The 15831-nt window shown below is 55.5% G+C and overlaps 1 protein-coding gene across 2 annotated transcripts; it reads left to right on the forward strand.

Annotated features, from left to right (window-relative positions):
- Positions 1 to 1323: 1323 nt before the first annotated feature.
- On the forward strand, positions 1324 to 6426 carry PTMA (prothymosin alpha). 2 transcript variants are annotated; one of them, XM_057551837.1, is made up of 5 exons: positions 1324 to 1561; positions 4407 to 4478; positions 4729 to 4825; positions 5333 to 5406; positions 5684 to 6426. In XM_057551837.1, the coding sequence occupies exons 1-5, from the start codon at positions 1517 to 1519 to the stop codon at positions 5729 to 5731; spliced, it is 336 nt and encodes a 111-aa protein (XP_057407820.1). In that variant the 5' UTR covers positions 1324 to 1516; the 3' UTR covers positions 5732 to 6426. The 2 variants fall into 2 exon arrangements, with proteins under 2 accessions (XP_057407820.1, XP_057407821.1); XM_057551838.1 differs by having other exon boundaries at positions 1325 to 1561; positions 4732 to 4825.
- The last annotated feature ends 9405 nt before the right edge of the window (positions 6427 to 15831 follow it).

Genomic DNA, 15831 nt, shown 5'->3' on the forward strand with positions numbered 1-15831 from the left:
ACGGGGATGAACCCTATCTGTCGCCATCTTGTGTGTGGCACAGGTAGTTTCCTGGAACGTCTTTCCACTTATTCTAATCTTTCCTCCCACACAGCTGGTTTCTTAGTTCGACAGCCAAGTGCGATGGTGATAAGGAGAGTGTCGCCGACGTTTTTCAGATCGTCTGAGTGGGTTGGGTCGCCACGTCACGCCAGGCTTGCCGAGTCCAGCGCCATCTTGAGTGTGGCTTCTTAATGGTTCCCTTTTTCGGGCTCCGCGTGTTCCCTAAATGGCGCCCCAAACTTCATGGAGCCCCCAAGGACTAGATCAACTGGCCTAAGGGACGATTATTACCCCTCGAATAACCCCGCAAAGAAGAAGTTCATGTGCCCTTGGCAGAGTCTTAAGTGGGGTGGGAGAGCGATAGACTCGAAGGCCGGGCCCTGGAAGGATCCCAGTAGCTGTCGCGACGGCACTGAACGCTCGGGGCAGGCGCAAACCAGAAACCTAAAGTGCGGGGACCGTTGTGTGGTGCGACGCCCGCGGGCTGTCCTGTTCGAGGGCAGAGCCTACACAGGCGTTCGAGTCCCCTCGATGCACGAATCCCCGAGTGTGCGTGCTTGGCACGGAACTCACTCGTCGGCTGGCTTAGGCGGCAGACGCCGAGGCTGGGAGTGGCGACGGGGTCACCTCCCCAGACTCCGGGCGCCGGGAGCTGGGCAGAGGGGGTGGACGTGGTAGAAGACGGGGCGCCCCAAGTACGCGGGTCTTAGCCTCACGCACTCATCGCTCGTCGTGGGGCTTCCGCCGACTTGCGCTGGGACAGCTCATGGTGGGATGTGCCAAGGCGCTGGGGGTGGGCATACGGGCAATGTACAGGGCACCGCCCGGGGCGAGCACAGCCCAGCACCCGGCCTTCCCCTCCCCCTCGCTGGCAGCCGTCGTGTGGGCCGGCAGCCGCCTCCTCTTTCCTCCCCCCCTTCTTCCGAGCAAGCGCGGGGAGGGGTGAGGACCGGGGGCTGGGCGCGCAGCTTTGCCGCGCTTTAGCTTTCTGCGTCAGCAGCCCCAAGCAAAACAGCGGCGGGAGCGCGCGCCCCGAGCGCGAGCGCGCGCCCCTCCCCCACGGCGTTGGTGCCGAGGAGACCCAGCAAACTCAGGCCTTGAATGACAGTACGGCCGGCGACTGCGCAGCGCGGGACGCACGAAGGCACTGCCGCTTTAAGCACGCTTGCCCATTGTTCGGAATCGAGCCAATGAGTGAGCGCCCGCTCCCTGCTCTAAGCCAATAGCATTCGGGCAAGGGAGGCCGAGCGCCGCCCACTAATCTATATTAAAGGTTCTGGCGCCGCGTGAGTTCTCCACTGGCTGCTCTGAAAAGCCATCTTTGCATTGTTCCCGTGTCCACCTCACCGCTCGCCGCAGCCACCTCCGCCGCGCGCCTCCTCCGCCGCCGCGGACTCCGGCAGCTTTATCGCCAGAGTCGTCGAACTCCCGCTTTCTTTTTAATCCGTGCATCGGATCACCGGCGTGCCCCATCATGTCAGACGCGGCCGTGGACACCAGCTCCGAAATCACCACCAAGGTGAGGTTAGACGCCGCCCGCCCCTTTGGGGTTCGCGCGCCGCCACCACCGGAGCGGTGTTTGGCGCGCGGCACCTGGGTACCCCGAGCCCGCTGTTGCTCCCTTCTGCTGGGAGCCCGTCCGCCCCCAGCCTAGGCCCCCAGGCAGCCCACTCTTTGTGCTTGCGGGGGAGGGGGCGGGAAGCACCGTGGGCAAACGTAATGCCCGTCGGGGAGTGGGCCGGGGGCCCTCAGGGACCCGGAGGGGCTGACGCGCAGGCTGAGAGGCTCGAGGCGAGGCTGCTCCACGGCTCTCGAAACTTGTTTGTGACTCGTCTGAGTGGCGGCGGGAGGATAGGGGCCGGGCTGGGGGTCGTCGGCCCGCGGGGCGCACGGAAATAACTTTGAAACTCCAGCACGTTTGGAATCGGAAGTGCTGGGGGGGGGGCGCGTGTGCGGGCGCAGACCGGCTGCGGGAAGTGGCGGCTCCGCGGCGAGCGCCCGCCGGCGGCGCTGCTCTTTGTTCGGCGCCGGATCGCTGCGTTTCGCGCCTTGTAGTGGGTCCGAGAAGGCTTATCTGGACTAAGCTCTGATAAGGCGGAGTGGGGCGGCGGGCCGGCGGGCCGCTACGTTGGTTGTCTCCGCGGAGGTGTGAAGGTCTTCTCCATCCTGGGTGCCCTCTGGGAGGTGGGGATGGGCGTCCGGGGTTGGGGGCAGTGTGCCGGGAGCAGCCGCCCAGCTTCAATAATTCTCCAGCAATACCGGGCTTGACTGAGGAGGAGGCGAGCCCACGCGCTGGAGGGGAGGAAACGGAAAGTGAAGGAGCGGCGCGCCGGGGCGATGATGGGCGCCCCCCGCGGCTGCCCGGGGGCACCGTATTTGCGGCTGCTCCGGAGGCTACGCGGGCGAACAAAAGCTGCGGCCGCGACTGGCTTGTTGCGGGGTCGAACCGGGCACCAGAGGCTGCTGGGGCCCGGTGCTGCGGATTTACTGCCCTCGGTTTTGAGGTCCTGCGCGTTTGGCGCAGCTCCGCTCCTGCGCGCCGCATCGGTCCCGCTGCCTGCCCCGGGGAGTGTCTCCGCCCTCGGCGGGAGCACGGTACTTTCAGGAGGGACCACTTTTTTATCCTTCGGCCCTTGTTCGCGCCTCTGTCGTGCCCCTGCAGGGACGAGCGCGAGTCACCTTGGCGTCTCCTTAACCCCTGTGCCCCTGGCGTCACCTCTGGTTCTTTCCCAGGAGCGACTCCCCCGAAGGAGCGGAGATTGGGACCCGGATCTCCGCAGGGGCTTCCTCCGGTCCTCTCTGGGCCCAGCCGGGGAACTAGTTTGGAGGAGAGGGTCAGCCCTACCCAACGCGGGCTTTCGCTTTCCTCCAAGGTAATTTCCCGTTAAGAGCACTAAAGAGCCTTGTGGAGTGCGTTTCCGACGGCTTCGGGCTGTGAGACTGAAAAGGCCCCGCGGACTTCGGGGCAGCCTCCCGCGGGACTTTGCCCGCCAAATGCAGAGACTTAGATACCGCGCATCTAGGCCTGCGCGGGGAGGCGACGGGGGCGTCCAGAGGCCGGGAAAGACAGGAGAGCAACTGGCGCGCGCTCGGCGGTGCCAGGGCCGCCCGCGGGCGCCGGGTCTCCGGGGTCAGGGGCGCACTCGGCTGCTCCGGGCCACGTGCTCCGCGCGCGCGGTGCGTGCAGAGGCCCGCGCGCAAAGCCCGCCGGGCGGGGGTGCGCGCCTGCGCGCCGCGACCTCCCCGCCCCCACAGCTCCCCGGGGCTCCGGCCACCAGGGGGCGGGAGCGGGCGGCGCCGGGGTCCGCTGTGGGCTGGACGGGGAGAAGCTGGAGGAAGGTGCCGGCAGGTGCCCGGGGGCTGTTCGCAGGACGGCGGCTGAGCGCCCTCCGCTCCCGCGCCATTCGACGCCTGTTTGTGATGGCTTGTGATGGCGGCGGAGTCTGCCGCACTGAAAAAGTTACGGGGCTTCGGAGTGTCCGCGGCGGCGCTGCCTTTTGGAACCCGGGCCGTGGCCGCCTTGCGAGGCGCGGTCCGACGGACACAGAGCTGACTCGCGGACGGGCGAGAGAGGCAGGGGCGGAAATAGGGCGCTGCAGGCGGCGCGCCTGAGTGGCAAAAGGCCTCGCTCGGGCTCAGGAGAGCGTCCCCTGAGCCCGTGCCCATTTCCAGGCATCGGTCTGCCACCTCCTGGGACAGCTGTTGGGTATGGAGGGATTGGTGGGATTCCGGTTCCTTCAGATAAAAAAAAAAAGACAAAACGTGCGCTTGCCAGGTACTGCGTTACCGCGGGCTTGGAGCTCGAGCTCGGCTGCGGGGCCTCTGGCTGGTGAGGCGGCTTCCCCGGTTTTGCCGGTCAGCTCCCTCCCATTCCCTTCCCAGGCTAGTCCACCCGAGCGGGAGTCCTCCCGCAGTGTCAGGGCCCTCCCCCCATTGCCTTATTTATTTACGGCACATGCCTGGTGTCTTCCAAGAAGGATTTGTGAGAGGCGGAGCTCCCTCTGGTTGGAAACAAGTACGTGACGAGTGTGTGAGTGAAGTGTTCCCAGGCTCGTCCGCCCGGCCAGACAGGTTTCAGGCTGTGGTGCCACATGGCTCCTTTCCTAAGAAGCAGGAGTAAAGCCGCAGGGGGAACAGCCGTCGTGGGCCCTTTTTTTAAAGTGTGTTTGTTTTTAAGGGTTGAGAAGTAGGACGAAATCCTGACCGTAGACACTCAGTATCCTGTGCTCCGTCCACCTGTAACATTCAGCTTTTAGCTTTGGACATCCAGATCAGCACTGCATCCCTCGTACTTGAAGGCCTGGGCTCCTTTGGCAGCCCTGGGTTGCTCAAAAGACTGACTGGCTTCCTTTTCCTTTTTGAAGGACTTAAAAGAGAAGAAGGAAGTTGTGGAGGAGGCGGAGAATGGGAGAGAGGCACCTGCTAACGGAAATGCTGTGAGTGTCCACCTTGGACATGACCCCGTAGCAGCTCCTGGCTAAGATTTCTTACTTAGACTTTGGGCTTAATCCGGGGGGGGGGGAGGGGGCTGAGGCCTTGGACAGTTATGTGTCAGGATCTCTTGGAGCTTCAGGGGGCGTCTCTTAGGTGGTCTGGTCTGTAGAAGCATTGGGCAGGGTCTGGAAGAAGGGATGGGGCAGAGTGATGTTCTGTCCTCATCTGTAAGCTGGTCTGTTTTCTGTCGAGGAGAACGAGGAAAATGGGGAGCAGGAGGCCGACAATGAGGTAGATGAAGAAGAGGAGGAAGGTGGGGAGGAAGAGGAGGAGGAGGAGGAAGGTGATGGTGAGTAGCTTTGTCTCTTTTTTGGGGGGTACCTTTTTCTGTCTTCTCTAGCAGATGGGCAGGGATTGGGGGCTCCTCGGGGGTGGCAGATCGAATGGACCACCTATGACTGGGCTTGCACCTGCAGAGCCGGCATCTTTTTCCTTGCTTTAGGTTAGTGGTGTGGAGCTGTGCCCCAAACACCACGGTCACACTCCCACTGCAGAGTGCCGTCCACACACTGATGAGTTGGACTGGCTTCTCTGGTTTTTGCTTGCGTCTTCTTTTCTCTGGAGACAAGATGTCTGCGATGGGCAGTGTGGGTACCCTGACTGCCCAGTTTGTCAGGCAGCAGAGAGATCAGGGGCACTCCATCCTGCCAAGACTGTTACTGGGATATTGCCCAAGGAGCTGCAGTTTTCCTGTCCCCCTCCCCATTTCTGGCTGCCACTGCGGGGGAGAATACCAAGACCCTCCCTGGTTGGCTAAGGAAGGCAGAGTGCTTTACCTGGGCTTTATTCTTTGCAGGTGAGGAAGAGGATGGAGATGAAGATGAGGAGGCTGAGGCTGCTACAGGCAAACGGGCAGCTGAAGATGACGAGGTGGGTCTGGTCTGGCTTGACGGGGGGAGAGGGTTGGGATCTGAGGCACTAAAACTGGAGGGGCTGATGGGACTTCAGTAGTTGTAGTTGGCGTGGTGGGTGGTCCCGAGTGGTTCCCTTCTCATCTTGAGCAGGAACAGGAAGGAACATGGGCCCAGCCTCCCAGAGGCCTCTGGGGCTGCTTGTGCCCGTCTTGGCTCTGCCAGCAGGAGCTGAGGCAGTTGGTGGGTGGGCCCGGTGGGTTGAAAAGGGACCTTGACCATCTTTCCCTTCCCAGGATGACGATGTTGACACCAAGAAGCAGAAGACCGATGAGGATGACTAGACAGCAAAAAAGGAAAAGTTAAACTTAAAAGGCCACCGTGACCTATTCACCCTCCACTTCCCGTCTCAGAATCTAAACGTGGTCACCTTCGAGTAGAGAGTCCCGCCTGCCCGCCCGCCCACTGCGGGCAGCGCCACCGCAGATGACACGCGCTCTCCACCACCCAACCAAAACCACAACGCGAATTTGCAACAGGGGAGGAAAAAAGAACCAAAACTTCCAAGGCCCTGCTTTTTTTCTTAAAGTACTTTAAAAAGGAAAATTTGTTTGTATTTTTTATTTACATTTTATATTTTTGTACATATTGTTAGGGGGTCAGCCATTTTTAATGATCTCGGATGACCAAACCAGCCTTCGGAGCGTTCTCTGTCCTACTTCTGACTTTACTTGTGGTGTGACCATGTTCATTATAATCTCAAAGGAGAAAAAAAACCTTGTAAAAAAAGCAAAAACAACAACAAAAAAACAATCTTATTCCGAGCATTCCAGTAACTTTTTGTGTATGTACTTAGCTGTACTATAAGTAGTTGGTTTGTATGAGATGGTTAAAAAGGCCAAAGATAAAAGGTTTCTTTTTTTTCCTTTTTTTGTCTATGAAGTTGCTGTTTATTTTTTTTGGCCTGTTTGATGTATGTGTGAAACAATGTTGTCCAACAATAAACCGGAATTTTATTTTGCTGAGTTGTTCTAACAAAGCTGTCTCAAGCCTGGTTTTTCTATTTTGGTTTCTTTTGGTTTCTGTTTTTCTTCTTTTAGTTTCGGGGGCAAGGAGAAGAGGGGAGGATCTTGAACTCTGGCCCAGCTGTCCTTCCTGGGGACAGTGGATTTGAGGACACCAGTTGGGTGGGAGATGTGCCTTGGGCAGCAGGGTCTGGTGGGTGGCCCTGCTAGTCTAAGACTGAGCTGCAGTTGCCTGCCGGGACGTGGTGGGAGCACTGGGGCTATGGGCTGGAAGGGGAGCCGCTTCCCAGGTTGGTCCCTTCCTGCTGACTTGTACTGGGAGCCTCTTCTCAGGACCCTGTCATTGGGTGCTGCCATATTAACCCGGTTGCCCTGGCAGGAGGTGTATACATCTCCAGGCACTCTGGGGGAATGGGCTACAAGGGGGGCTGCCCTCTGTGGAACTAGGGGTGGGGTGGGGTGTGTGTGTGAGCCCAGGGCCAAAGATCCCAGAGATGTCACCTCCCAGTGTGGGCACCTGGTAGCTGTGCCCTTCACCTCAAAGGCCTCACTGGATTTTCCGGGCCACAGAATGGCTCCCCCTGGTGGTGACATGTGGTACCTTCTGGTCCCTTAGGACATATGTTCCAGGGCAATAATGCAGCCTTGCCCTCATTTTCCAAACTCTGGCCTCCAGGAGAAACAAATACCTTGGTATCTGGGGGAGCGGGGGCGGGGGGCAGCACCCTACCCCTTAAACACAGGGGTGGTAGGTGAGCTGTTTGATTTTCAGACAGGTGAGCCGTGAGTCAGGAGAGCAAACTGGAGGAAGTGTGACCTCAAACTCAGGCCCTCAGGGAGAGAGGTGACCAGAGCACTCTAAGAAACTTCTGGGGTCCACAGATGAGCTTCATGGGCTGAAGCCCTCTGCAAGCACCCATGGTGTGTGGTATGCCTTCTCTAGGGGTCAGGGAGGGTTGAAACCCCAGGGTTGGGGGAGCCTGGAATTTGCTTTGATGTTAAGGTGGAGATGCTGCAGGACCCACCTCTGCCGGCTGGATGACCCTGGCTGCCTCTTGTCCCTCCTGAATGCACTTTCTTCAGCCTGGAGCACCCGAGTCTGTCCTGCAGGCCGTCTGTCCTGCAGGCCGGGCTGACTGTGGGCAGAGGACGGGGTAGGGACCCAGAAGCTGCACACTCTCCCTCCTCACCCCTGCCCTCCGACACTGGCCACGTGGCGTTCCTTGCGTAGCCTTTGAGCTGGCTGGGGTGCGGGCACACTGCTTTATCTCAGGGGAGAGTCCTTGGGACCCCAGCGCCTCCTGATGGGAGGAGACATTGTGGGGTATTTCATCTACACCCTTCTCCCTCCCTCCCTCCCTCTCAGGCCCCCACCACTTGCATTAAGGAGTCATCTGTCTTCAAGACAAGTTGGTGGGGGGGTGTGAATGGCAGGGAGCAAATGTTAATAACCAGGTATCCATTTACAACTCTTTAAGATGGGCCATTGATACGGGTGCTCTGAGCACAAGGACAAGAGGAACTGACAAAGCAGGGAAGGCTTCCCGGGGGAGGTGGCATTGAAGCTGAGACTGGAAGGGTCAGGAGGATGAAAAAAAGATGCGAGGGGGGGGTGTTTTTTGTGGGGGAGGAGCAGTGTGTGGGCAGCCCTGATTCAGGAGGCCACAGAGGGCGCATGGGCAAAAGGGAGAGGCAGGGACAGGCAATCTGAGCCAGGTACGGAGGTAGGATTTGGGGAAGCATGGAGGTTTTAAATAGGAAAACTCCCTGGAAGCACTAAAGTGACATCTTCGGAGGTGGTGTTGGGGAGGGGACTGGATTAAGGGAAGGTGCTGGGAAGGAGAGAACCGGGTCATCATGTGGGGTAAAGCGTCTAGACTCAGGGATGAATTAACTGGATGTTTGACGCAGTTCCCACCAAGGATCCCAGGCTCAGGCCTGAGCCCTCTGGCACACCTGAAGGGGCAAGAACTGAAGGTCTGGTGCCACGTGGTGGCCTCACTGTGTTTGAGGCTGTTGTGTGCACAAGTCTGGAGGGCGGGAGAGAGGCCTGGGCAGGCCAGAGTAACCAAGGCTGAGGTGTGAACACAGTGGGCCAGGGCGAGGGCATAGCCAGAAGAGACAAGCCTAGTCACACCAGGGAGCCCACCAAACTGGGCACAGTCCCTCCCAGTAAGTGACTGCTCCGACACCAGGGCCACCTCTCCCTCTGCCCGGTGCCCGGCCTCCCTTACTCACCAGCCACATCAGCCTCCTTGTGCCCATGGCAAGCTTGGTCCTCCCTCAGGGCCTTTGCACTTGCTTTTTCCACTCCAGGAATGCCTGCTCCCAGACTTCTCACTACTTGCTCCGTGTTAGGCCTCAGTACTAACGTTATTTCCCCAGAGAGGCCTTCCCTAGTCCCCAGTTCTCTCCTTGGCCGCACAGCAATTCTCATACAAGCAATGTGAGCTTGTATATTTACCTGTTTGTGTGTTTTTTGGCTGTCCCCCACTGGGGTCAGGGGCCACTTCTTACTCACCAAGTTTTCCTGCACATGGTAAGTATTCTGTCCATTCCATTCATTTGTTCATTCATCCCTCCACTTGCTTATTTACCAAATGATCTGTCTGTGCCAGGCACTGTTCTAGGCTCCAGAGATCCGGAGAGGAGCAGGAAAGACAGAGCAGGACACCTCCTGGTGGCGGGATGGCATTCCACACCTCGTCTCTCCCACACTTGTGGTTTCTGCCAGGCACCCATGTTCTGGGAGGGCCTCGCCCTTCACAGGAGCTGGAGCCTGTGGAGTGTGGAGTGAGGATGCAGTGTGGAGGCCCCAGGCTGCCTGTGTCCCCCTGAGCTGTCCCCTAACTGCTGAGTCAAGGCCAGACCAAGGCTTTGGTACCAGGGACCCTCTGACCCTGTGTGCCCATCCCACGTGCCCTGCCAGGCTGGGCTGCTGGCCCCTCGAGGCAAGACCAGATGTTCTTTGTCCTGCTGCCCAGGGCGGCTCGTCCTGCGGATGTTCCCAAGGCCCTAGAGGGGTCCTAGAGGCGGTCTCCAAGGCAGGGGAAGGGGTCTAGGAAGACCACATAACAGATGACATATGGAGCTGGGATCAGGTGTAACCCAGTTTGGAACTATAACCCCCAAACCCCCCAGAAAGGAGGACAGAAGCTTAATTAGCCCTGTCCAGACACAGACGTGCAGCCACGTTCGTATGGAGCAAGTAACTGAACTCTGTTGGGCCTCTATCTCCTCCTCTGCAGGAAGGGAATAATAGCATGAGGCATGTGCCATGGCCCAGAGCTGCCTTTCTGAGGGTCTCACGTCTGCGCTGAGCTCCCGGCACCCCCTTTCCCATCTGCACTGCCTCATACCTCCAAAGGTTTGGTCTGGAACAGCCCTTGTTGCCTTCAGCAGAACCCACTTTTCTCTAGTCCGGAGCTTAGTACACCATTTATCACTACCTGGGACCCTCAGGGTCCAGGGTCACCTTGATCCTACTCCTAACGTCCCCTCCAAAGGCAAAGACAGGGCGCCCAAGGAGCCCAAGTTGGAAGATTTGTGAGGAACAGGCGCCCTCTGGTGGGCATAGGGAACTGCATGCGGCTTCCCTGCGTTCTGCTCAGTCCAGGAAAGAGCCCTTCAGTGTGGCCCCTGGACCTAGGAAACGCAGCCACAGCAACTCCCAGCCCCCAACAACAAGATCTTCCTCCCTCTCTGTTGCTGGCACCTCAGTCAGACATGAAAGTCAGTGCTCATTTCCCAAGCCTTCCCTCTGGGCAGCTGATGGCCCACCTCAGGGGTCTGGTCCTTCTTTTCCTGGAAGGGAGACCCCAGGCCTCCCCAGACAGAGCCAGAGCTGAGGCCAGGGTTGGCTCCTGTGGAGCCATGGACCTTCCCTGGGTTCTGGACCCCTGGGCTCCCTCTTGTTTAGTTCTGTTCAAAGGCTTGGTGTGCAGAGCACCCTCCTTGGGCAGGCCCAGCTCTTGGCTGTCTCTGGGCCCTGTGGTAGGACTGCTCACAGTGGCTGCGGCCCTGAGCGCAGCCTTAGGGCCTTCAGCTGCTTGCAATTGGGGGTGGGGATCGGGGCTTCCCAGCTGCACTCCCTGGAACTCTGAGCTGCCTGCAAGTCTGCCCCAGACCTGAGTGTCAGCATCTGGTGTCGCCTCTCCACAGCTCCACTGCTGGCCCAGGGGCCCAAAGCCCTCCTAGATCCAGTCCTACCAGGACCCTGATGTCCAGCCTCCTCTGTGGCTTCCTGTGTCCTGGACGCAGGCCAGCCCTGCCTGCCTCAGGGCTGTGGTTCCTGTGGTTCCCTCCTGGCGGAAGCTGCTTCAGGAGGATGAAAACCCTGGTAACAGCTTTACTTGGGGAAGTCCAGTTCTGCAGTGTGGCTGCTTGTCCCTCCCAACCTCAAGCCTTTGAAGGCAAGGGCAGGGCTGTCCTCAGGTACCTCCTCTCCAGAGACCTCAGCCTGGGTCTGGTCTGAGCTCAGAGAGGTGATGAAAGCTCAAATTAGGAAATGCAGCTGAAACATTCTAAGGCTGCCTGGGACATTGACCTTGTATACTGGGTGAATGATATGTGCATTATTTATGGAGAAGGCCTAGCAGCCAGTGGCTGGTGTGGATTCCATGAAGTCCTGGGCATAGCCAAGAACCCAGCTTGGAAGGGTGTATGCCCTCATGAGCTCTCCATCAAGCCTGCTGCCCATGGCAACAAGAAGTGCCAGGTGGTCATTTGAGACAAGCTCATTTCACAGGCACCCATGCTGGGGCCCAGCTGTGAGGTTCTTGGCAGGGAGCAGATCCCTTGCAGGAAGCAGATGCTGGTGAGAATTCCAGAAGGTACTGGGGACATCTGTTGTTTTTGCCACCAGCAGCCTTCACCCTTCTCTTGGCAATAATTTCCTGAAACTGTCCAGTTTGCCTCCTGGAGAATTTCCTCTCCCCCAATCTTAAGCCCCACAGGCAGGATGTGACTCAGTCCTGGCCAATCAGTACCTGAAGCCTTCCCACGCGCCCCCCCCCATGCCTACTGATTGGCTCAGAGCTGGCACACGACCCAAGTTGATCCAATCAGAGTGAGCCCTGTGATTTTTGATTGAGTTGCTGGGAAGGGAACAAACTCGGGCCTGAGCCTTGAACTTAGGCAGCTGAGTGAGAAGCTGAGGCTGCAGCCCACACAGATAGGAGCAGAATTGAGCCAAGAGGAAGAGGAACCCTAAGTTCTGATGACATCGCTTGAGCCCGAGTCCAGCAATGCCTGAAGCTAGAACAATCTCTGGACTTTTTAATTATACAAGTCAGTAAATTTCTTCCTAGCTTGGGCTGGTTCAGAGTGGGTTTTCTGTGGTCTCTGAGTCATACTAGGAAACAGGAGAATACAGGGCTCCAGGTTCCAGTCTCCAAGGCCAACCAGGCCTCCATGAACAAAGACAGCTTGAAGAGGGAGGAGCACACATGTGCGGGGGATCGCTTCTCTGGTGTGGTTTCCAGGTTGAGAGGGAACAGAGGGAGGTGAATCAGCCGCAGAAGAGGCTGTGATGCTCTCTGCCCATTGCTCAGCAGGACTGCGGAGTACTGCCCCACTCATGCCCAGCCGGGGGGAAGGGAGGGCTCAGGGTCATCTGAGCTGCCCCTCTTGCATCACCAGCCTGGAGCGCCCCCTCCCCTCATCTCTAACCCCAGTACTCTCTGGTCCTCTGATCTCCCAGGGACTCATTGAACTTCCAGTGTTCCCAGCTGTGCCTCATAGCCAAACAGTCTCATTGAACTAACTCAATTGCTCTGGGAGGCTCCTGGATAAGAGGTGAGACCCGTCATCTTTATGCAGCCTGGTGCCTCCCAACTGTCTCTCTGCCCCAAGTTGTGCCTGAGAGGTGAGATCCCCTGTTTGGAGAAGTGGTGGGCTAAACAGTGTTAAAAGTGTCTTCTTTACACGGAACTCACTGGGTTTTTAATATAGGAGTCGTCAAGAATAAGGTTTAGCATGCAGCTCATCCCAAGTTTTTTTGACCTGGATTTTTTTCACAGAAAGCCTATTAACATATTGAAGGACAGTCATGTCCAGAAAACGCTGATCTTGCACAACAAGGACCATCACCAGGGCTCAGGGAATATTTGCTGAACTAAGCAGACTTTGGGAAAGGATTCTTGGGAAGCGGTTCCACAGCCTGGCTCTTAGAGGCCTGCATGAGCCTCACGCAGGCTCCCTCGGCTGCAGGTGGTCAGGTGGTTGGAGGCCCTGTGCTCATGGCAGTGCCCTTTGTCAACACAGCTCAGGAGGTGACTGGTATCTGTAGGTTGAGGGACAGCAAAGGGTGGAAACTGGTACAAACCTTTCTAGAAAGCATTTGACCCTATATATCAAGATTCACAAAATATGTACGTACTTTTCTGACATAGAAATTCAGCTTCAATGCCATTCTGTATCCTAGGAAAACTTCTACCCCTTCTCACATAGTTATTCTCTGGGTCCTTTTTGCCACTCTCCCTCCAATGTCCCAAGTCTGACTCTTGTGGTTTCCACTGGAGCCCGGGGCCGTGACCTGCTGGATAGCGATGCTGGGCAGTCACCTAGCCTTGAAGGGGCTGAGGAAGGGTGGGTTCCAGTCGCAGGGGGAAGTGACAGTGGCTTCTACAATTCTGACCCCTCTGTCAACATTGTCCCCGGTGAGCTGCTCTACTAGTCAGCCTCGCAGTGAGCGTCTCTCCCCAGGAGAAGCTCATTCCTTTCCTTGGAGACAGTGTGGTCTGAATCCATTTTAAAGAAAGAATATTAACTGATCTTGGCACCAAACGTGTCCCAGTATTAGGTGGGTGGGCTTTCTGTTATTTTCCTGCTCTGCTCGGGGCGCCTGCCAAAATCACCAACAGTGACTTGACTTTTTTTTTGTCTGTGTTGTGTCTTCCTCGCTGCGCGCGGGCTTTCTCTAGTTGCGGCGAGCCGGGGCTACTCTTCGTTGTGGTGCGCAGGCTTCTCATTGCGATGGCTTCTCTTGTTGCAGAGCACAGGCCTTAGAGCGAGCGGGCTTCAGTAGTTGTGGCACGTGGGCTTTAGTAGTCGTGACTCGCGGGCTCTAGAGCGCAGACTCAGTAGTTGTGGCGCAGGGGCTTAGTTGCTCTGCGGCATGTGGGATCTTCCTGGACCAGGGATCGAATCCACGTCCCCTGCACTGGCAGGAGGATTCTTAACCACTGCACCACCAGGGAAGTCCCTTGACTTTTGAATGGTAGTCTCTTGTTATGCAATGACATTTTTCAGTGGGCACTCCCAGTGGCTACTTGACTCTCCGGGAGGCGGAGGAGGTGTTTGTGGACAGAGGCAAGGTTTTCCTCTGCAAATGATTGTGTGCCTCCTTCAAAACGCCACCAAATCCACAACTGAGCTCCCAGAATTCTGTGCCATAATGATATCATTTGAGCCTGGAAACGCTTGAGGATCACTATGGTCATAAAACCATTTCAATATCATAAAACGTCTACTTTTAAGTAAATGTGAACCCTCCAAGAAAAACCTTAGCCTAATTCTACCAGATGCATTATAGATCGTTGCTGAATACAAGCCAATTAAAAGAGTAATAATCAGTAGACAATCTGCCAGAAGAGATAATGTGGATTACAATTCTGGCCAAGGGTTGGGCCCCAAGTAACCAATACGTATGACCAACAATGTACCATGAAAGAAAACCAATGACTATTATCAGCTTCTGTAATAACACAAAACAGTGAAATGAAATTCCAGTTCTGTAAATAGGTAGACCACTCCAGTTCTGTAAATAGGTAGACCAATCATGTACGACTTGATTATACAGGGGTGTCCTGTGCACCATTCAGAGAGCGTACTGTATAGCTCAAAATACACACTTTAGCCCAACACAAAAGTAATAATTATAACATATATGAAACATTCAAGTGACAATAATCTTGCTTATCCTCTTGTAATTGAGAAGAGTTATTTGGGGGATGATTTGAATAAACCAAGTCACTTATGAAGTCATTCTAAGAAATTTGAGTAAATGCCTTTTTTTTTTTTTTTTACTTTGAATACATCTCCTTCAATAAGTGCAAGAATTTAAAAGCATTCCATGGTTGGGGACTTCCCTGGTGGCACAGTGGTTAAGAATCTGCCTGCCAATGCAGGGGACACAGGTTTGATCCCTGGTCCGGGAAGATCCCACATGCCACGGAGCAACTAAGCCCATGCACCACAACAACTGAAGCCTGTGCGCCTAGCGCCCGAGCTCCGCAACAAAAGAAACCACCACAATGAGAAGCACGCACATCTCAACGAAGAGTAGCCTCTGCTCACCACAACTAGAGAGAGCCCGCGTGCAGCAACGAAGACCTGACACAGCCAAAAATAAATAAGATAAAAAAAAAAAAAAAAAAGCATTCCATGGGGGACTTCCCTGGTGGTCCAGTGGTTAAGACTCTGTGCTCCCAATGCAGGGGCCCTGGGTTCAATCCCTAGTTGGGAACTAAGATCCCGCATGCTACACAGAGCAGCCAAAATAAATAAATAAAATTAAAAAAAAAAAAAAAAGCATTCCATGGAACCAAAGGCTGTCTCAGAGTTCAGAGCTGGGTGGTCCATATGCATTTGATGCTACTGCTGCACGTGATGTTTGTGTGCGTGTGTGTTTCTTTTCTTTTTTAAAAAAATTTTTATTTATTTATTTAATTCATTTGGATGTGCTGGGTCTTAGTTGCGGCATGTGTGATCTTCATTGCCGCATGCGGGATCTAGTTCCCTGACCAGGGATTGAACCCAGGCCCCTGACATTGGGAGCACAGAAAACCACTGGGAAACCAGGGAAGTCCCTGCATGGGTGTTTCTAACCCTCTGAAAGGCATAATTTTAAACTAAGGGCTTTATCAGAGATCCCCGAATGCTCTTTGTTTACAGTAATCTTTGTGTCTCAGCAATTTTTTTTCACGGTGCAACTAGGTCAAAACAAATAACTAACAATTCTATTTATTAAGTAGTTAGGTCCAAACAACTTATTAAGTATTTATGTCCTAACTTAGTAGCTGTCGTATTATTTTGGAAAAAGAAAAGCCACATAGATTGAAAGAAAAAAATATTTTTATTTCATTTATCATCACAGTGACTTACTAATGGAGTGTGTGTGCCTGTTGGGCACTGCACAGCTTCTCAAACCTGGAATCAGATTGGACACCACTCCCCTCATTTCCTGTTCACGTTGATTTTGAGCAGTGTTCGACAGATGTCCCGTATCACTGCATTTCCTTTAAAAACTAAAAGATCCTAGGGCACCCCTGTGAACTTGCTGCAGTGCCCTGGGGTGCCTCAGCGTATGGTTTGGGAACCAAATATATTTACCAGATTTCTGCTTCTCAGTCCACTGTATTGCATCCCTCAGTTTATTCAAAGTTATAGTTGAAGCTGCTCAGTTTCAGACCAAATAA

This window comes from Balaenoptera acutorostrata, chromosome 8 (assembly GCF_949987535.1).
Source record: "Balaenoptera acutorostrata chromosome 8, mBalAcu1.1, whole genome shotgun sequence".
Taxonomy (NCBI): Eukaryota; Metazoa; Chordata; class Mammalia; order Artiodactyla; family Balaenopteridae; genus Balaenoptera; species Balaenoptera acutorostrata.

Excerpts from the sequence above, each read along its gene's own strand:
- PTMA (XM_057551837.1), top strand. The coding sequence starts at position 1,517 with ATGTCAGACGCGGCCGTGGACACCAGCTCCGAAATCACCACCAAG. Across the intron at positions 1,562-4,406 it reads GCTCCGAAATCACCACCAAG|GACTTAAAAGAGAAGAAGGA; the intron begins GTGAGGTTAGAC and ends TCCTTTTTGAAG. Across the intron at positions 4,479-4,728 it reads CACCTGCTAACGGAAATGCT|GAGAACGAGGAAAATGGGGA; the intron begins GTGAGTGTCCAC and ends TTTTCTGTCGAG.